This window comes from Hyla sarda, chromosome 6 (assembly GCF_029499605.1).
Source record: "Hyla sarda isolate aHylSar1 chromosome 6, aHylSar1.hap1, whole genome shotgun sequence".
Taxonomy (NCBI): Eukaryota; Metazoa; Chordata; class Amphibia; order Anura; family Hylidae; genus Hyla; species Hyla sarda.
Genome location: NC_079194.1, coordinates 131821414 through 131843243, shown reverse-complemented (window position 1 = coordinate 131843243; position 21830 = coordinate 131821414). Strand labels below are relative to the sequence as shown.

General features: G+C 44.3%; 1 protein-coding gene across 3 annotated transcripts in view; it reads left to right on the top strand.

Moving 5' to 3' along the window:
• The window catches only part of LOC130276122 (contactin-4-like), a 294692-nt gene that overhangs the window by 261933 nt on the left and 10929 nt on the right, over positions 1 to 21830 (top strand). For all 3 annotated transcript variants that reach the window (XM_056525041.1, XM_056525040.1, XM_056525042.1), the window contains exons 8-17: positions 1945 to 2129; positions 2645 to 2781; positions 4043 to 4172; positions 4765 to 4915; positions 9675 to 9802; positions 10346 to 10521; positions 10748 to 10868; positions 11778 to 11936; positions 13478 to 13627; positions 15743 to 15813. In XM_056525041.1, coding sequence (XP_056381016.1) covers positions 1945 to 2129; positions 2645 to 2781; positions 4043 to 4172; positions 4765 to 4915; positions 9675 to 9802; positions 10346 to 10521; positions 10748 to 10868; positions 11778 to 11936; positions 13478 to 13627; positions 15743 to 15813 — 1408 coding nt within the window. The remainder of the gene's footprint in view (positions 1 to 1944; positions 2130 to 2644; positions 2782 to 4042; positions 4173 to 4764; positions 4916 to 9674; positions 9803 to 10345; positions 10522 to 10747; positions 10869 to 11777; positions 11937 to 13477; positions 13628 to 15742; positions 15814 to 21830) is intronic.

Sequence of the window (21830 nt, the reverse complement as noted above, 5' to 3'; positions counted from 1 at the left end):
GGGTTCTCCACCCCTAGACATCTTATCCCCTATCCAAAAGATAGGGGATAAGATGTCTGATCGCAGGGGGGGTCCTGGCGTTGGGGACCTCCGCGATCTCGGCTGCAGCACCCCAGACATCTGGTGCGCGGAACGAACTTCGCTCCGTGCCGGATGACTGGCGTTGCAAAGTGGAGGCTCTTGACATCATGGTCACGCCCTCCCAATGCAAGTCTATTGGAGGGAGTGTGACGGCTGTCAAGCCCCCTTCCATAGACTCGCATTGAGGGGACATGGCTGTGACATCACAAGTGGGGTGTGGCCGTGAGGTCACGAGCCTCTGCCACTGCACCTGACGCTCTAAACCAAACTTTTTAAACGGGGGCCAGTTCACGGTCCCTCAGACCGTTGGAGGGCCGGACTATAGATAACAAAACATGAACAAATTCCTATGCACACTTATATATCTTATTAGTGGACTACCACTTTAAGTACGCAGCACAGTTCCCCCCCACATTAGATTGGCAGTATAGATCCCCCCCCACATTAGGTTGTAGTTCCCACACATTAGGGTTGGCAGTACAGTTCCACCACATTAGGTGCAGTACAATTCCCCCACATTAGGTGCAGTACAATTCCCCCACATTAAGTGCAGTACAGTTCCCCCACATTAGGTGCAAATATAGTTCCCCCACATTAGGTGCAATATAGTTCCCCCACATTAGGTGCAGTATAGTTCCCCCACATTAGGTGCAGTATAGTTCCCCCACATTAGGTGCAATATGTTCCCCCACATTAGGCGCAGTATATAGTTCCCCCACATTAGGTGTAGTATAGTTCCCCACATTAGGTGCAGTATAGTTCCCCCACATTAGGTGCAGTATAGTTCCCCCACATTAGGTGCAGTATAGTTCCCCCACATTAGGTGCAATATGTTCCCCCACATTAGGTGCAGTATAGTTCCCCCACATTAGGTGCAGTATAGTTCCCCCACATTAGGTGCAGTATAGTTCCCCCACATTAGGTGCAGTATAATGTTCCCCCACATTAGGTGCAGCATGTTCCTCCACATTAGGTGCAGTATAGCTCCCCACATTAGGTGCAGTATAGCTCCTCCACATTAGGTGCAGTATAGTTCCTCCAAATTAGGTGCAGTATAGCTCCCCACATTAGGTGCAGTATGTTCCCCCACAGACATACAGCCTCCTGCCATACAGTGTATGGCTAGAGGCTGTATGCCTGTGTACTGCCCCACTTCAGTGCTCCGACCACCGCTCCTCCGGTTCGGACATAGCAATAAGTCCCGGGACCGAAGGAGCGGTGGTTGGAGAACCGAAGCTGACGTGCCGCTGGTAACACTTACCAAGCTGGCCAGCGCACGTCCTTATCGCTGCTCCGCTCCTCCGCGCTCCGTTGCTATGGGCGCACGCACGGCATCCGTTTTTAAAGTAAACGCGGGGCCTCCGAGAGCGCATCCCTGTGTCCTAAAAACATCTTTTGGGACACAGGGATGTCCCAGGCAGCTGCGGGCCGGATAAATGTCCTCGGCGGGCCGCATGTGGCCCCCAGGCCGTAGTTTGAGGACCCCTGCTCTAAACTATTGCCGGGTGCAGCAGGGAGATCACAGGGGTCCCCAGCGGTGGGACCCCTGCAATAAGACATCTTAACCCCTATACTTTGGATAGAGGATAAGATGTCTAGGGGCAGAGAACCCCTTTAAATGTCAGTCTTCTTTTCACTCCTGGTAATATATTCATGAACCATGAAGCTCAGTCTGACCCAACATAGTTCTATCCCAGTGTATAGGGATTTATAGGTTATTGCCTAGAATGTTTGCCTGATTAGGATAATCCACTCAGGGTTCTAAGAAAGTGACCACCTATATATATGATGTTATAGCAGCTGTATCCATGTTTACCAATATCTCTGTCTGCTACTGTAGCCTTATATCTTTTCCACCCATAGTCCAGTCCCAACAATCACCTGGAGGAGGGCGGACGGTAAAGCCATATCGCGCAAAGTGCGACGCCATCGATCCAGTGGAGTATTGGAAATTCCTAACTTTCAGCAGGAAGATGCCGGTCCCTATGAATGTGTGGCGGAGAATACGCGGGGGAAGAACATGGTGCGAGGGCAGCTCACATACTTTGGTATGATTAGGGCCTAATAGTAATATGGGGCTGTGGACAGAATCAACCACAATATAGAGGCCAGTTAAATATACGGTCCGATAAAGGAAATAAAACATCTACAGTATATAAAGTCCTGGAGTCATGCTGTGGATAAAATTCCACTAAGTGATTTTCTAGCAATACAGGTTCCTAGAAAATCTGAGTGACGACCAATATGGCTTACAAAAGAGTTCACACTCAACTTTTACAGGCTTCTGAATGGTAGATCTTATCTAGGTATGCGGTGATGAGAGGAGGGAATGTATCACTGCATAACTAGAAAGATGTGCCATTCAGGAGCACGGGATAACACCTTGGGATGTGGAATGGCAGCCATATTGCTCGTCATCCTGCTTTTCCAGAAGCAGGCAATATTTACTGAATAGTAGAGAATGATTCAGGGATTCTAGGAGTTTTTCTAAGTGGTTTAGTAGTTAGAATTAGATTAAAAATATATTTAATTTGCAACCAAATTTCTTATTATTTTTTTCTAGCTCCTCCTGCCTGGATCCAAAAAATTAATGATGCTCATATAGCAATTGAAGAAAACATATTATTAGAATGTAAAGCCAGTGGGAGACCAAAGCCGACGTATACCTGGCTGAAAAACGGACAACGCCTGCAGAGCAAGGTAAGAGCTGAGAACAACGAACGGTAAGCAGTATCTCACATTAAAGACTTAGATACATGACTCAACGGACAGTATCACAAATATTAGGTTTAGAGATGGTGGCATAGCAGATTGTAGTGCACTTGATAGGATTAGATACAGCAGCTCGGCAGCAGACAATCTCACGATGACAGGATTAGATTCAGAAACTTAGCAGACTGTATCTAACATCACATGTAGATACAGTGGCTAGGTTGACAATATCACACATGATATGATTAGATACAGGGGCTTAGTAGACAGTATCACACATGATATCATTATATACAGAAGCCCAGCTGACTGTATCTGACATGATATTTAGATACAGTGACTCAGTAGACAGTATCACACATGATAAAATTAGATACAGCAGCTCAGCAGACAGTATCACACCTGACAGGATTAGATTCAGGAACTCGGCAGACTGTACCATGATATGGAAATATAGTTAATTACAATATTAATTGGCTATGGGATGACCATTGTATGTTGAAACCATTGTATGTTGAGACCAGAACTCTATGGAAACCTGGTAATTGGTTCTAAAGCCCCAAAATGTCATCCAAAAATAGGAAAAGGTGAGAATTAAAGAAAAATAAGTAGATAACTAATATAGATAAAGCAAGTCCTTATACATAAAAGTAAGAAAGATCTGCTGGGAGCTGTAAATCACTGTCTATGTCAGTGTTTTCCAAGCAGGGAGCCTCCAGCTGTTGCAAAACTACAACTCCCAGCATGCCCGGACAGCCAAAGGCTGTCTGGGCATGCTGGGAGTTGTAGTTTTGCAACAGCTGGGGGCACCCTGCTTGGGAAACACTGGTCTATGTAGAGGACAGGAGCTTCTTCGTACAGTACTTGCAATGACCTAAAAAAGTAACATGGAGTCGCCCTCACCTGGTGTCCAAAGGAGCAGGTAACCCTGGTACAGGTAAAGTGTACAGAAGATACAATACCTCTCTGTACTGTAGGGGGGCGCTACCAGACACCAGTCAGTGCATGCACTTCAGTAATACAGGTGTTTTACCAGTAAATTGCCCATTCTGATTGGTCAGTTCTCTCGGCCATTAACAAGTTTCACAGATCTGGACTGTCTTTGTCCAGATTGTCATTGTGTATGTTGAGTCTGGTTTCAACTTACACATGAAAAGACCATTGTATGTTGAAACTATTGTATGCTGAGGCCATTGTAAGTTGAGGGATCACTGCAATATACTTTCTGTTGCCCCGTCTTCTTCCTCAGGGCCGTCTCCAGATTGAGCATGGGAGTCTCACCATCACCTCGGTGAACAGCTCCGACTCAGGAATGTATCAGTGCTTGGCAGAAAACAAACATGGGACCATATACTCCACTGCTGAACTGCGGGTGATCGGTGAGAATACATTTGTATCTGACATCACAGTAATGCAGAGTCCATATGAGATAATCCCTCCAAATCTGAATTGCCCTGATAGACATCCATAATGGGCTGCCTGTTGTCTACCCTTCTGCACTGAGACGCTCCAGATGTGACAGGGGCCGTAATGGGGTCATTTGTCAGACCTCCACCAGCTCCATGTCTCCCCTGTGTTGTGCAAAGATTTCATCAGCAGTCTGTAATGAAGAGGCAGTGTAAGCCGCTGCAGCTAAGCAGACCAGACTGTGGAAGAGCATACCTATCACTGAAGGCTAAAAATAGCTAGGGTTTTAAAACCCATAAAAACACCTCCAAAGTTTTCTTTTTTATACATTTAAAGGGCTATTCCGGCTTTATACATCTTATCCCCTATCCAAAGGATAGGGGATAAGATGTATGATCGCAGGGGTCCCACCGGAATACCCCTTTAAATGTCTTTGACCTGCCTTGGATCATAGGTTCCTTGTACCCAAACTGCCCCTGTGATGTCTGCACCCTTGTATGTTGTAACTTTTGTCTCTCTAAATTTATACCAAACCCATGGACTATTTTCTTGTACTTGTTTCAGCGGTGGGTCCAGACTTTTCTTCAGCCTTTGTTAGAAGAGTGACCTTGGGAAAAGTTGGGGGCTTTGTCCTGATTGAGTGTAAACCTAGAGCTTCTCCTAAGCCCTCCATCAGCTGGAAAAAAGGAAGGGACTTGGTGCGACCGAACTCTAGGTGAGTAGGTTAATGTTAGATCACATATATTTCTCTGTTTGGTTTCTGTGACCACATTTCTATAGCCCATTAGCTCCGAGGAAATTTGAGGCGCTAAGTGGCTAATACAATAGTGAAATGACTATTCGGCTTCCTTCCTTAAAATCTTGTTACATACAGAGCTGTAGGATTCGAAGGAAAATAAGCTTGGTCTGCAATAGGGCTGGGCGGTATACCGGTTCATACCGAATACCGAAATTTTTGTGCTGCACGATATGAATTTTTCCCCCAAACTGCAATACCGGTCGGGCCCCTCCCCCTTGGGAATCAGCCCATCGCTGCACTGTCGGGGAACTAATCCTATGTGACCCTCCAGCGCTGTTCTGCTCTCCCCCCCCCCCCCCCCCAATTAATTATCAGCCCAGCGGGGTACTACTCACTTGTGTCACCCGCAAGCACTGCCCTCCTCCTCTTTGTTGGGGGCTGCCGGCGATGGAACTCTATACTGTACGCCAGTGGTCTCCAACCTGCGGACCTCCAGATATTGCAAAACTACAACTCCCAGCATGCTGAGAGTCGTAGTTTTGCAACAGCTGGAGGTCTGCAGGTTGGACACCACTGCTGTACGCTGTAACCCTATGCCCGGGCTGCAAAAGATAAAGAAAATAGACTTTAACTTACCTACGTCGGCCTTACGCTGGAGACAGGAACGTCGGAAAGCCATCAGCCTATCACCGGCCGGAGGTAAGTTAAAGTTTATTTTCTTTATCTTTTGCATCTTGGGCATAGGGATACAGCGCACAGCAGTGGTCTCAAACCTGCGGACATCCAGCTGTTGCAAATCTACAACTCCCAGCATGCCTGGACAGCCAACGGCTGTCCGGGCATGCTGGGAGTTGTAGTTTTGCAACAGCTGGAGGTCCGCAGGTTGGAGACCACTGGCGTACAGTATAGAATTCCATCGCCGGCGGCCCCCAACAAAGAGGAGGAGGGCAGTGCTTGCGGGTGACATAAGTGAGTAGTACCCCGCTGGGCTGATAATTAATTGGGGGGGGGACAGAACAGCGCTGGCGGGTCACATGATTTGGTGGGGGGAGCAGAACAGCGCTCGGGGGTCACATGATTTGGGGGGGGTGAAAGATACCGTTATATACCATGGAACCGCCATAAGTTACAAAAATACTGTGATACTCATATTTGGCCATACCGCCCAGCTCTAGTCTGCAAATGCCAGACTCTAACGCCAGATGATGAAGTTGCCATAAAATTGGCTGCTCATAAATGACTGGTGAGTGGAACCCATGAAGCCTTCATTCGGTATGAAATGGATCAGAAAGCTACTGGCACCCTTGGTGTCCTGGAGATGCTGCACTGAGCTGCTACATCAGAAGGGACTTGGCTTCCACTGTTGGCTCTGCAGGCTTCCATAACTTCCTGCAATGAAGCTGGCCTAGAGCCTTAGTGCACTGGACGCCGTCCATGGTCACCATGAAGTCATCCTCTCATAACGTTTCTTCTCTCCTATTTGGTTTCTAGCGCAGAGGTCATTGCTTAACTTTCACTCGATTTTCCAGGAACTCTGTGTTCACTTGTAACTTGTTTTGTGCCATCTGCTGCTGTAATGTAACCATCTGCTGCAACAAGTCTGTAAATGTCTTCACTGCAGCCCCGTCTATGAAGCCTGTGCTTCATCACTTCATAATATTCCTCAGCATCCCTGGATCAGATTATATATATACGTCCTGTTCAATTAAAGTCATCTTCACAAGCTAAGGTGACCGGAGGTCATGACATTATCTGCCTTCGTCTGTAGGTGTCTGACCTCTGCCTGTGGTCTCTGGCGATGGTAGAGGCTTCCATACCAGCCTCCACCCCAAGGTCTTATCATATTTAGCGGCCCATAGTTACATAGGTTCTAATAAGTATTTATGCCCCTGGATTTGCAATGATTTATTCTGTAATGACATTGATTAAGAGTGGATTGTCAGAGCAGAGAATGGCTACAAAAAGTGAAGGGAATGTATTAAAGGGTACCTCTCATCAAAAACACGTTTGATATATTATAGATTAATGTATGCAGAATAACTTTACAATTGCATGTTATTAAAAAATATGCTTCTTTCTATTTAATTTTCCACTTTGAAGAAATGACCACTAGGGGTCTCCCTACCAGTCCTGGCAGCAAGCATTTCAGACTCATGCTGGAGTCCTAAACACTACGAGCTGCCAGTCTGCTTTGTTCACAAAGGAGAACACTCAGAGCTGCCAGCCTGCTTTGTTCACAGCCTGTTTGGCTGTGAACAAAGCAGGCTGGCAGCGCTGAGTGTTTAGGACTCCAGCATGAGTCAGAAATGCTTGCTGACAGGACTGATCGGGAAAAATACAATAGAAAGAAGCATATTGTTCATTAACATGCTATTGGAAAGTTTTTCAACATTCATTAATCTAAAATATATCAAAAATTTATTTGATGAGAGGTACCCTTTACGAGCTGTGCACCACTTTTTTGTCATATTTGTCACGCTGGAATTTTACAAAATTGTGATTTTTTCTTTTTTCTTTTTTTTTGCCCTCTCAAAAGTAGTAAAAAAAAAATGGGCAGAGTCAACTAGGAGGAATGGGGTCACCATTCTTCTGATGTTCTGATAGATTACAGCATGTAGTGTCACATATGAGAGCATAAACCTCTACGCCTGCTCACAAGTCATTAGAAAAACCTTGGGTATGCCAACTTAAATATGCTCCTCATGAGAAATTGTGCAGATGTTACTCCAGCGCACGTCAGTATCTGTACACGGATATCTCTAGAGCCCATTTCCCAACCCATGCTCTGTGCAGAAGGGAGTTTAGGAGTTTGTGGGGGTCCCAGAGATCGGTGCGCCGCATGATCAGACACTTATTCCCAGTTTATACATTTTTTTTAAATGCTAGAGAACCCTTTTAAGGCGGTGAAGTTATGATATAGACACAGTATATCTAATGATGTGATCATCATTATCTCTCCAAGCTTTCTCAGACCCATGAAAGGCCACTCTGTCTTCCCTGGCCACCTCACAAATTACTAAATAAGTCTGCCATTTAAGAATCTAGGTCAGGAAGTCCTGTGAATCCTACAATCAGCCAATAACTAGCCTAAATGATGGATTACAAGGGTATATAGGCTGCAATAAAAGGCACAGCAAAAAGAGAGAAGACAATTGATCAGGTCATGTGAGCAGCTATGGCTTCAGTATTGGCATCTCTATGTAGAGATTGGGAGGAATTTATCATTCCCTGTGCCAGCGCAGAGTGGTAAAATTGGGCAAGCTTTTGCACAAGCCCTTTCTTTGTACAGAAAAAAATGGATTACCATACAAGTTCCTTTGTTTCACTGTGACTGGTGAACGCCGCAAGATGAAAGATGGGAAGAGATAAAAATAAAATCGATTGTCCATAGGAGAAAAAGCTGTGATTTCCTATCTGATGAGAGACGTCTGGAGTCATCCAAGTCTGACGAGGACGTATTATACAGGATTTTATACTCAGGAAGAAATTGCACACTTTAGCCAGGGACTTAATGGCGTTTATGTGCAAGCGATCTGCAGCTGTGACACAGAATAGAGTCGGCGCAATCGCTGCTGGGATTTGGCTGGGGATGAATGTCTGCTAATGTCTGTCATTTGAGTGCAGCTATTTCAGTCTCATTAGAAGCTCTCAGAGAATTTTAGTTTAAAACACATTTCCGAAGCTTCTTGTCAAACGCATCCAATGCCGTCCGTAATTTTATCAACAAAATGAATGACTGGATCTTCATAGACTGTCTGAACAGATAATGAAAACATAGGGGCGCCAGCCTGTACACACCCACTCAATAATATTTATATAGCACCAACATATTCCACGGCGCTGTACACGGCTTGTCATCTCACAGATGGGTCCCTGTCCCCATTGGGGCTCACAATCTCAATTTCAAAGTCATCTATTAGTATGTTTTGAAGTGTGGAATAGCTGGATGGAACCCAAGCAAACACAAGGGCAAAACTCCTTAAAGGCGTACTCTGCCGCTAGTCATCTTATTCTCTATCCAAAGCTTAGAGGATAAGATGTCTGATCACGGGGGTCACGCCGCTTGGGACCCCGCGATCTCGGCTGCGGCACCCCAGACATCCGGTGTACGGAGCGAACTTCACTCCGTGCCAGATGACTGGCAATGCGGGGCGGAGGCTCGTAATATCACAACCATGCCCCTCAATGCAAGCCTATGGGAGGGGGTGTGACATGACATCACAATACTCCAGCGCCACACCCGACGCTCTAAACTAACATCGGGTGCAGCAGGGAGGGATCCCCGTACTCAGACATCTTATCCCCTTTAAACGGTTTCACTTCCAGGTCCATACATTTTCTGCTGGTAACTTTTTCATGTCTTTTAGTGGTCAGAGCTCTTTTTTTTCTGATACAGAGCACCAAACTCTCATGGAAATAAAGTTAGGATAACATTTTGTATTTCTGTAGTTATCACTCGGGGGGAGCTCACTACAAATGTATACATACTGTATCTCTTTGGATTTTCAAATACATTTTTCTTCAGTAAGTGCCCCCTAGTGGTGGCTGGAGGAAGAAACAAATTTATAATGTAACCCTAAGTCTATGCAAGACTTTTGGATCTTTGTATCCGAAAAAAATCAAGCACAGACCAACATAAAGCTTCATTTTAGCAATAATCAGAGCAGAATTTTGGATCTAAAAATAACATGATATGGACTTTACTTTAAGGCTCATGATTCATTTGTTCCTGTAGAATTTCAATTCTGGATGATGGAAGCTTGAAGATTTTTAACCTCACCAAAGCAGATGCTGGGAGTTATACATGTACTGCCACCAATCACTTCGGAACTGCCAGCAGCACTGGAACCCTAGTGGTGAAGGGTTAGTGAGATTTCCCACACGCTTTGGCTTTGATGTGGTTATTATTTGCTATATGTACCTGTAAATAATAATAGTGTTTTGTTTTGGTTTAAGAGGGTTACAACACTACAATAAACTGATCAAAGGTTGTAATGCTACGAAACCTCTGTGATCAGATTTAGGCTATCTTCACACAGTGTAAAATGAAAACAAAAAAGCCCAGTAAAATAGGTATTAGAAGCAGTATGTTTTATCTAATAATGTGTTCTATTAAAGTCTATAGAAAAGTTGCACTCATTTCTCACATTGTATAAAAAAAATACATTTTTATTTTTATTTTACACTTTGTAACCACCCAGCCTTAACATTAAGCGGAATTCAGCAGCAATATTCTGTAGCGCCACCACAAGAAAAATAATCAATGTAATGCACACACAGGCCAGGTCCTCTAAAGCAAGAGACACTTTATGTATCTCCCTTTCCCTATGGTGAACAGATGACTACCTTCACAATCTTAATAGAAGAAATCCCATGGTGACATTGTTGTTTTTGTCTGCACCTCAGATCCCACACAGGTTTTGGTACCTCCTTCAAGCATGGATGTCACAGTAGGAGAGAGCATCGTACTGCCTTGTCAGGTCTCCCATGACCATTCCCTGGACATTTCTTTCTCCTGGGTCTTCAATGGACAACTTATTGACTTCCAAAAAGATGGGGAACATTTTGAACGAGTAGGAGGAGTAAGTAAGACTCTACCCAGAAGGGTCACTATAAGGAGACCATGATCCTTCTATTGTGTTCTTTGAGGATGTATGGCCAAGTTACTTCATTTTTTATATCACTTGTCTATGGAGGTTTTAGAAGTTTTGAATGGTCCTTCCATGTTTCTGTGTATTGATCTAGTATATACTCAGAGATGCTGTTTTTGTGACCTTCTCATTGTATTTTGTATTTTTCCAATATCAGCAAGACTCTGCCGGTGACTTAATGATAAGAAGCATCCAACTGAAGCATGCTGGGAAATACATCTGCCTGGTCCACACCAGTGTAGATAAGCTGTCTGCAGGAGCTGATCTCATTGTCAGAGGTACGGGCAGAGCTAACTCTGCTACGGAATGTCAATGTAACTATAAGTTAAAGGAAAATTCTAGATTGGATTTTTGAGTGATCTCTTGTCCTTTCTCTCAATGTTATTGTATCTCATGGTCTCCAACTCACCAGGAATCTTTAAGCACCTGAACCCTTTTATAGTTTCATTCTGCTACCAAACATAACAGGGACCATAATGGGGCATTTGTCAGGCCTCAGTCCAGCAGATTGTCAATGCCAGTGTCTTAAGGACCTAGCAGGATTCTACAGACATTCTTAGACCACCAGTCATGCTTACATGTCTTTATATCCATGGAGAGCAGAGGACCCTATTTGTAAATTATCCATCAGATGAATATTGGCTTTAAAACGTACCCGTCAGATCCAACAAAAACATTTTTTTAATATATCACTCAGTACCTAATTCTGACCAGGTACATCTAATTTTTATGTGTCTAGCACCTTTATTTATTTTTTATTACACTTTTAATTTAGCTCACTAGTCCGAATTCCTCTCAAATGGAGGGGGCGTGGCCTCAGTGCAGGTCTCCGCCCCTCCCTTAGTATGCTCTCTGCTCAGATCTCCCCTAGCATTAGCAAAACTACAACTCCCAGCTTGTCCTCACTGACAGTAGCGCGACACAAGCTGACAGTGGGAGGATTTTTCCTCCAGCTGTGAGCCCTGCGCTACCAGCTGTCAAGTGTGTCCATGACATAGGTGACGAATTGACACAGCAGGACTAGTATGTGTGCAAACAGGCAGGGGGGGGGGCAGTTGTTTGATTGGCTTTTTCAGTATGAAATGCTGAAAGCAATTGGTTGCATGCTTTACAACATATCAAAAGTGTTTGTATCTTACAGTGCCCATTTAAGCTGCTGTTATAATCCTGATCCTTTTACTTCGCAGGACCCCCAGGACCACCAGATGCTCTCACAGTGGAGGAAATCACAGACACCACTGCTCAGTTATCCTGGATGCCAGGAGTTGACAATCACAGCCCCATCACCATGTATGTCGTACAGGCTCGGACACCTTTCTCTGTGGGCTGGCAAGCAGTCAGTACAGGTGAGGACAGATCCCGAATTGCTTGCGTCTGTGGGTTGAAAGTAATGCCCCTGGTTAATGCCCCCTACATATAGACGATTTGTATTTACAATAGTGTTATAGTGTTGTGGCGTCGGTGCACGATGAGAGAATTATCCTGTTCGTGACGCCAAAAGTTGTGGTGACACTGGGTGGTGTTGGTAGAAATACCTGATCACTTTGTGACGCCAGGTCACAGTTATCCTATACACCATCCGAGGTTGGGGACAGCTTCTCCTGGGCCAGACACCGGGAGTAAATGAACACACCGATGTCAAGTTACGGATAACTGTCTTTACTGTGCTGCTGCAGATGGTATTACACATACAGCAGCCTTTGATTATAGAGTGCAGCGTAACTCCTTGGGAGCCCTGTTGCCTTGCTGAGACTTGTGGTGCTTTCACCGGACAGAATTATACTGACTTGAGACTGAAGATTAAATTCTGGTTGCTAGGGTCCTGTCAAGGTACTGGAGACCGTTCCGCAGAGGCATGAATTTCCTCAATGCGAGTAATATTTACTGGATGACCAGTTGAGAGATTAGATTTGAAGTAGGCCTCTCCTCAGTGCACACGATACACAGCACACCTGAGCTAAGCTATGGCTCAGGAGCCACACTGAGGTGAACAACCAGTGGACTGACTCCTCCCCTGCACCTCACTATGTAGGGGAGACTTTTGGGGTTCTCTTTGGCAGGCAGGGTCGCATGGGGTTCACTGCAGGGTCTCATGGGTAGCACCCTTAAAGGCACAATAACATATAAAACATATATACATAGAAAATAATTAATTTAAGAAAAATATATTTTCTGACATTACAATACACGTCATTAATTCAACAGTAGAACTCAAGAGGGCCCAACATCTTGCCCTGCCAAGCTGCCCGAGACAGTGCAAAGTCACGGGACAGCTATTGGTGCTGGGACACCACAGTGTAATAAGAGGAGAAGCTAATATCAGCCACACATATGGATATCAGTGTAATTGAGGGTTCTCAGCACTGCAACTAAATGACATAAAGATTTTGCACTTTCTGAGAAGCTTTTGCCCTTCCTGTTACTTATCATATTGAGGACACTACAGTCAGTGTTTCTATTGTTTTTTTTCCCAATTTTGCCTATGTTTTTGCCTATGTCCCAAGATATTTACCAAGGGGTTTCCTACAGGTTTAAGCACAAATTGTCTTATAATGACCAAAGGACCATATAAATTGGACAGTTTTACATTAATGACGTGATTGGCGCAGTTTGGCGCAAAGCAGTGCACATAGGCACAAGTAGACACACAGAGTAATATATGAAAAAACTGTCAAATACAATAATTGGAAATCTACATATAATAGATCTAGTGGGATGAGAAATTCGAACTCAAATGTGGCATCATTTTGTAAACTCTTAGTAACTCTGGGACATTGTATTCACATCTAGAGCCAGCCTCTCCCCAGCCTGGAATGGCTGATAATAGGGAGCAATAGATTACGTAACTTACTTATAGAATGTACTGTATGTCTGTGTATTGTTCTAGTGCCTGAGATTGTGGATGGACGATCCTTTACAGCCACTGTGGTTGGTTTGAGTCCATGGGTTGAGTACGAGTTTCGTGTCATTGCTATCAACCAGATTGGTATCGGAGAGCCCAGCCCCCCATCTGACAAAAGAAGAACAGAAGAAGCTCGTGAGTAGCGTCCTATTATTATTACATTATAAGTAATAACTGAGCAACACAACACGTGTGCCGGGCTGGTTACTAGTTTCATTATGAAAATATATTGGCTATCTAGAGCACAGTGCTTATTTTCTATCCTGAAGACCTCCAGTGCATGCAATTGTACACTCCTGTCTGTGAGTCACAGTTAAAGTGCGCCTGGTCTAGAGTTTGCCTTTGATGTCTGTCTAAATGCAGCTTCACAATAGATGAGATAACCTTGAAGCAAACAGTAACATCTGCAGATCTGTCAGAAATCTCTGAATAATTCTGTATAACATGAAAGCCGTGCACGTATTCCTTGCACAATAGAAAATGGATGTAAAAGCAAAAGTCCAAACACCTAGGCATTTATAAAGGGACAACCTCGTACCCAGAACATTTCTGAGAATAGTCCATTGTGCACAGTACTCCTAAGAGTTTCTGCTGTTGAACATGAAGGGATTGTAGTAGAAAGATGTGGGCTGAGTTGCTGAATAAAAAAACAATAACTGCAATATCTTCTCTAACCACTAGATGGCTACCAAGTGCAGCAATAAATTTAAATCATTAAAGAAGCACTTGTTTTGTTTTGTTTTCCATACCATGCACAATTACCATTACTAGCTTTACAGCGCCATTTGTTTTATCTCAGCACGTCTACATGTATGCATTTCATTCCTGATCATGGGCCAGTGTGACTTTCAGAAAGTTACTTGGCTTAAAGGGGTAGTCCAGTGGTGAAAAACTTATCCCCTATCCTAAGGATAGGGGATAAGTTTGAGATCGCGGGGGGTCCGACCGCTGGGGCCCCCTGCGATCTCTCTGTACGGGGCCCCGGCTCTCCGCCGAGATAGCGGGTGTCGACCCCCGCACGAGGCGGCGGCCGACACGCCCCCTCAATACATCTCTATGGCAGAGCCGGAGATTGCCGAAGGCAGCGCTTCGGCTCTGCCATAGAGTTGTATTGAGGGGGCGTGTCGGCCGCCGCCTCGTGCGGAGGTCGACACGCCCCCTTCCAGCGGGCTGTCGGGGCTCCGTACAGGAGATCGCGGGGGCCCCAGGGGTCGGACCCCCCGCGATCTGCAACTTATCCCCTATCCTTAGGATAGGGGATAAGTTGCTCACCACTGAATCACCACTGGACTACTCCTTTAATGTGTCAAAAGAAAGTCAAGTCCTGGGTCAGCTGTCTTCCTTTGAACTACAAGACGACACCATCGCCTATTAAATTGTTAACTTACAGACCCTCCCAGCTTTATCTTTATGCTGATTTCTCTATGTGATCAAGATTTATAACAGATATATATATATATATATATATATATATATATATATATATATTCTAAGGATGTGTTCACACATTACATCTCTGGCTGCCTTTTTCTGTGGTGCTACTTGCTCAGCTCATGATGAAAATGTGTCATTTTTATAACGATTTCGAAAAAATGCAGCAGAAACAGCTAAACCACAGTAAAACACATGAAAAGGCAGTATAATCACTTTTGTCACATGGAAATATTTCTCTAAAACACACCTTAAATAAGAAAATGTATAAAAACTGCACATATTATGAACTGACCTCAACTAACAAATGAGTCTAATGAGTTCACCTGGGTAAACTCCAACAGTAGGTGTCTGATTAGATGATCAAACACCACACTCTCAGCTAGAGGTTACATGGGACATGTAGGCAGCATTACAGAACCATTTCAGATATGGCTTTACATCCAAAATAGAGCCTAACCCATGCCTGCCACATCAGCTACAACAGGTTAGCACAAGGTGTACACAAGCATCTCTACAGATGTAGGACCCCTTTAAAACCCTTAAACTGATTTGGCAAAATATGATACAGTGCTGGGGTGTAAGCATTTTCCCTCTCCACAGTGACTGTCAATGAGCAACATGTAATGTAATGTAGACAAAAGGTAATCAATGTAACAACATGTGCAAATGTGGTTACATTGCCCGTTGTAAATAATTAACTCTACAAATATTAAAGACAAAAAATCTCCTATCATGCAGATTATAAGTGCTATACTGTAACTCTTCCTCTCCAGTATCTTATGCCTCTCTTTTGTCCCATTTTCTCCTCTCTGGCAGTTCCTGAGGTGACACCGGCAAATGTCAGTGGCGGTGGAGGGAGTAAGAGTGAACTGGTCATCACATGGGAGGTAAGGAGTGTCTCTGCTCTGTTATTTTGCAAGACAAGGAGGACATTATGTAGTTGTTTCAATGGCCTGAGGTGTAGATGGAGGGGTGTATTTATGTTAGTGTGTGCCATGGTTTAAAGGGGTGCTCTGCCCCCAAGAATAGGGGATAAGATGTCTGATCGCAGGGGGTCTCGCCACTGGGAACCCCCGCGGTCTCTCCTGAAGCACCCCCTGTCATCTGGTGCACAGAGTGAGCTTTGCTCCATGCCTGATGACTGGCTATGCAGGGGGCCGGAGGATGGTGACATCACGGCTCCGCCCCCTCGGGACATCATGCCCCGCCCCCTCAATGCAACTATATGGGAGGGGCCTGATGTCCGCCAAGCCCCCTCCCATAGACTTGCATTAAGGGGGCGGGGCCGTGACGTCACAGTCCTCTGGCTCCTGCATCGCCAGTCATCAGGCTCGCTCCGTGCACCAGATGACAGGGGGTGCTGCAGGAGAGACCGCTGGGGGTTCCCAGCGGCAGGACCTCCGTGATCAGACATCTTATCCCCTATCATTTGAATAGAGGATAAGATGTCTAGAGGCGGAGTACCCCTTTGATTCTGGATATAAAATGCAAAGGGATTAGAGAAAATGTCTCCAGGTTTCATCACAGATCCATGCATGAGAAGAGTTAGCAGTTTGTTAGCATGAATGGAAAATTCCTATCAGTGCCGGGGAAAAACATGAGGGTTAGGGTTAGGCAAAATAAGATCAATGGGGTGCCTCGTACTGGGTATAAATGTACATGATGAAGACATAGATTTATCACTATACAAATTGATTGTTGGCCAACCTAGTAACTATATAAACCTCTTTAAGATACAAAACAGAGAAAATAAATTACAAAAAAAGACAGCGTCATCCAATAGATTTCAAAGAAATATAGCAAAGGCTAGACTAACCTGGTGTACATGGGGAGCCACCAAGAGATAATTAAATTGCACCCCACGACACCACAAGCCAGACAAGCGATGATTGAGTAAACGGGGGATCATACAGCCCTCTATTACATCCTCTTCTCAAAGATCCACTAGGAATAGTGGAGTAGGCAGTGTGGAACTCCAAGTATGATACAGACTCAATATGGGCGGATAATGCAAAAAGATGAAAACACTTGTGCTTAGGATGGGGACTGGATAGCATAAAAACCAGAGGGTAAATGAAATCATCAACTCACTCCACAGTGGGGGGCCAGAGAATAATATACTGAAACCCCCTCCATGTCCGCCTTTCACAGAGAGCTCAGATCTGTGGTCTTGAACGATCTTCCTATAAAAATCACACAGCTCCTGGACATGTCCGTGGTCAGGAGTGACCGATTTATTTCATTAAAACATGTGTAGATAGCAACGCGTTTCGGGGAATGTACACAATTACCCCCCCAGTCTAGTACATACAGTAACAGAGAGAACTATTTATACTCACATGCCTTTGCTTCACTTCCAGAAGTCGCACGTCCAAGCCCCTTCACTACCATGCCGGCGTCTGTGAGAACTTCCAGTCCAGTGGAACGCACATGTGCTGCACCCGACATCACTTCCGGTTCCTGTCTGTGTGAATCGAACGTTGTGTTCCACCGGCGTTTACGCCCTCAAATCATCTACGTGAAGCACAACAATGCGCTCCACTATATAGTGAGATGGCATTACAGGGCACATTAAATTCCAAGGGATAAATTTAAGGACGTAAATGCCGGTTTGAGGACGTAAATGCCGGTGGAACGCAACGTGCGATTCACATGTGCGTTCCACCGGACCGGAAGATGCCAGTATGGTAGCGGAGGGGCTCGGATGTGCGACTCCTGGAAGTGAAGAAAAGGCATGTGAGTATAATTAGTTCTCTCTGTTACTGTATGTACTAGCCTGAGGAAGGGGGGTATTTGTGTACATCCCTCCGAAACGCGTTGCTATCTACACATGTTTTTAGGAAATAAATTGGTCACTCCCGACCACGGGCATGTCCTGGAGCTGTGTGATTGTCATAGGAAGATCTTTCAAGCCCACAGATCTGAGCTCTCAGTGAAAGGCGGATGTGGGGAGGGGGGGGGGGTTAGTATATTATGCTCTGGCCCCCCACCGTGGAGTGAATTGAAAATGTAATTTACCCTCTGGTTTTTATGCAATTCAGTCACCATCCTGAGCGCAAGTGTTTTTTTTTTTTTTTTTATCTCTTTCTTCCTGTAAGATACAATACAGAGATGCCGTCCTTGATTTAGTAATACCCAGGACTGTATTCTAAACAATAAGGCATCATCTACATCTACAGAAAATAAGAGGAAGTGGTCATGGTGAACTCAATAAAAGGGGCCTCAGGATAATTGACTGAACTGAACGCACTTTCCATAGTGTTACAAAGTATAGGTAACTTACTGTGGATAAAATTGGGTCCTTCCAGGTGGCACCTTACTGTTTTCATTGTGATCCTTGGGTAGAGACAGTTTTTATTAGTAGTTTGATATGGATGGATAATTCCTGCATGCCAAGATGTGAGTGGCTACAGTTTTCGAATTGCCTGTGCCTAAAAGCAGTTTGATATATAACTGTGCAATATTGCATCTCAAAATGCTGTTCATCTGCAGTAAGGCAGTAAAACTGCGTGTAGCATCACTGCTACAATGTGTGAACCCAGCCTGAGTCTTAGATAAACAGTGCACCCTGAAATTCACACACCATATTGGATAGTGGTTTATTTTTGTATTTTGTTTTTGGTACTGAGCAATTGTTATGTTAACATTTTGTGGCTGGGTGTCTGCAGTGGTGTCCCTTTTTAGGATCTATGTATTTTATAGGGAGAGTTACATTAGTTGATTTAACTCCTTAAGGACCCAGCCAATTTTCACTGTAGGACCTGGCCATTTTTTGTACATCTGACCACTGTCACTTTAAGCATTAATAACTCTGGGATGCTTTTACCTTTCATTCTGATTCCGAGATTGTTTTTTCGTGAAATATTCTACTTTATGTTAGTGGTAAAATTTTGACGATACTTGCATCGTTTCTTGGTGAAAAATTCCAAAATTTGAGGAAAAAATTGAAAATTTTGCATTTTTTTAACTTTGAAGCTCTCTGCTTATAAGGGAAATGAATATTCCAAATAAATTATATATTGATTCACATATACAATGTTGACATGTTTTTACTTTTAGAAGAGATCAGAGGGCTTCAAAGTTCAGCAGCAATTTTCCAATTTTTCAAAAAATTTTCAAAATCAAAATTTTTCAGAGACCAGTTCTGTTTCAAAGTGGATTTGAAGGGCTTTCATATTAGAAATGCCCCACAAATGACCCCATTATAAAAACTGCACCCCCAAAGTATTTAAAATGACATTCAAAAGGTTTGTTAACCCTTTAGGTGTTTCACAGGAATAGCAGCAAATTGAAGGAGAAAGTTCAAAATCTTCATTTTTTACACTGGCATGTTCTTGTAGACCCAGTTTTTGAATTTTTACAAGGGGTAAAGGGAGAGAAATCTTCCTAAAATGTGTAACCCAATTTCTCTCGAGTAAGGAAATACCTCATATGTCTATGTAAAGTGTTCAGTGGGCGCAGTAGAGGGCTCAGAAGGGAAGGAGCGACAATGGGATTTTGGAGAGTGAGTTTTTCTGAAATGGTTTTTGTGGGGCATGTCGCATTTAGGAAGCCCCTATGGTGCCAGAACAGCAACAACAAAAAAAACATGGCATACTATTTTGGAAACTACACCCCTCAAAGCACGTAACAAGGGGTCCAGTGAGCCTTAACACCCCACAGGTGCTTCACGACTTTTTGTTAAAGTTGGATGTGTAAATTATTTATAAATTTTTTTCCACTAAAATGCTAGTTTTCCCCCAAATTTTTTACTTTTACAAGGGATAATAGGACAAAATGCCCCCCAAAATTTGTAACCCCATCTCTTCTGAGTATGGAAATACCCCAAGTGTGGACGTCAAGTGCTCTGCTGGTGCACTACAATGCTCAGAAGAGAAGGAGTCACATTTGGCTTATGAAAAGCGAATTTTGCTGAAATGGTTTTTGGAGGGCATGTCGCATTTAGGAAGCCTCTATGGTGCCAGAACAGCAAAAAAAAAAAAAACACATGGCATACTATTTTAGAAACTACACCCCTCAAGGAACACAACAAGGGGTACAGTGAGCCTTAAAGCCTCACAGGTGTTTGACGACTTTTTGCTAAAGTCGGATGTGTAAATGAGAAAAAAAAAATTTCACTAAAATGCTGGTTTTCCCCCACATTTTATATTTTTACAAGGGGTAATAGGAGAAAATGACCCCCAAAATTTGTAACCCCATTTCTTCTGAGTATGGAAATACCCAATGTGTGGATGTCAAGTGCTCTGCTGGCGCACTACAATGCTCAGAAGAGAAGGAGCACCATTGAGCTTTTGAAGACAGAATTTGGTTGGAATAGAAGTCAAACTGCTGTGTGGGCATGCTAGGAGTTGTAGTTTTGCAAGATCCAGAGTGCTACAGTATAGAGATCACTGTGCAGTGGTCTCTAAACTGTAGATCTCCAGCTGTTGCAAAACTGCAAATCCCAGCATGCCCAGTAGCTGTCTGGGCATGCTGGGAGTTGTAGTTTTGCAACATCTGGAGGGCTACAGTCTCAGACTGTAACCCTCTAGATGTTGCTAGGCAACTTACCGGCTTCCGTCGGATCCAGGGAGCCGTCCTCTTCTGCCGCACGACATCGCTGCCCGCGCCGATCACCACCGCCGATCCCGTCCCGCAGCTTCCATCGACGGGTAAGTGGATCTTCGGCGTTTGGTCCCCGTCGTTTCCCCATTCTGCCCCGCCTATTGTGGGTGGGCAGAACGGGGAAAACAAAAGTAACCCCCCTCGCCCCTGATCTGGTGGTCGCGTCTAGACCACCAATAGCAGAAATAGGAGGGGTGGCACCTCTACCACCTCACTCCTATCGCTACAGGGGGATCGTGGGTGTCTTAGACAACCGCGATCCCCCTTATATTCCGGGTCATCGGGCCACCATAGACCTGTATGACCCGGAATCGGCGCAAATCGCAAATGCAAATTCACTTGCGATTTGCGCCGATCACCGACATGGGTTGGTCTGATGACCCCCCTGGGCATTTGCACAGGGTGCCTGCTGATCGATAGCAGCAGTCACCCCAGTCCGGTCCTCGCGCGACGGGGATCGAAATTCCCACGGGCGTACAGGTACGGCCTGGGTCCTTAAGACCCAGGTACAGAAGGGGTATCCATACAACCTGGGTCCTGTACGGGTTAAAGGGGTACTCCGACTCTTTTTTTTTTTTTTTATCAACTGGCGCCAGAAAGTTAAACAGATTTGTAAATTACTTCTATTAAAAAATCTTAATCCTTCCAGTACTTACAGTGGGGATCAAAAGTTTGGGCACCCCAGGTAAAAATTTGTATTAATGTGCATAAAGAAGCCAAGGAAAGATGGAAAAATCTCCGAAAGGCATCAAATTACACATTAGACATTCTTATAATATGTCAACAAAAGTTAGATTTTATTTCCATCATTTACACTTTCAAAATAACAGAAAACAAAAAAATGGCATCTGCAAAAGTTTGGGCACTCTGCAGAATTTATAGCATACACTGCCCCCTTTGCAAAGCTGAGACTTGCCAGTGTCATGGATTGTTCTCAATCATCATCTGGGAAGACCAGGTGATGTCAATCTCAAAGGTTTTAAATGCCCAGACTCATCTGACCTTGCCCCAACAATCAGCACCATGGGTTCTTCTAAGCAGTTGTCTAGAAATCTGAAACTGAAAATAGTTGACGCTCACTAAGCTGGAGAAGGCTATAGCAAGATAGCAAAACGCTTTCAGATGTGAATATCCTCTGTTCGGAATGCAATTGGGAAATGGCAATCATTAGGAACAGGGGAAGTTAAAGCAAGATCTGGAAGACCAAGAAAATATCAGACAGAACAGCTCGCAGGATTGTGAGAAAAACTATTCAAAACCCACGTTTGACTGCACAATACCTCCAGAAAGATCTGGCAGA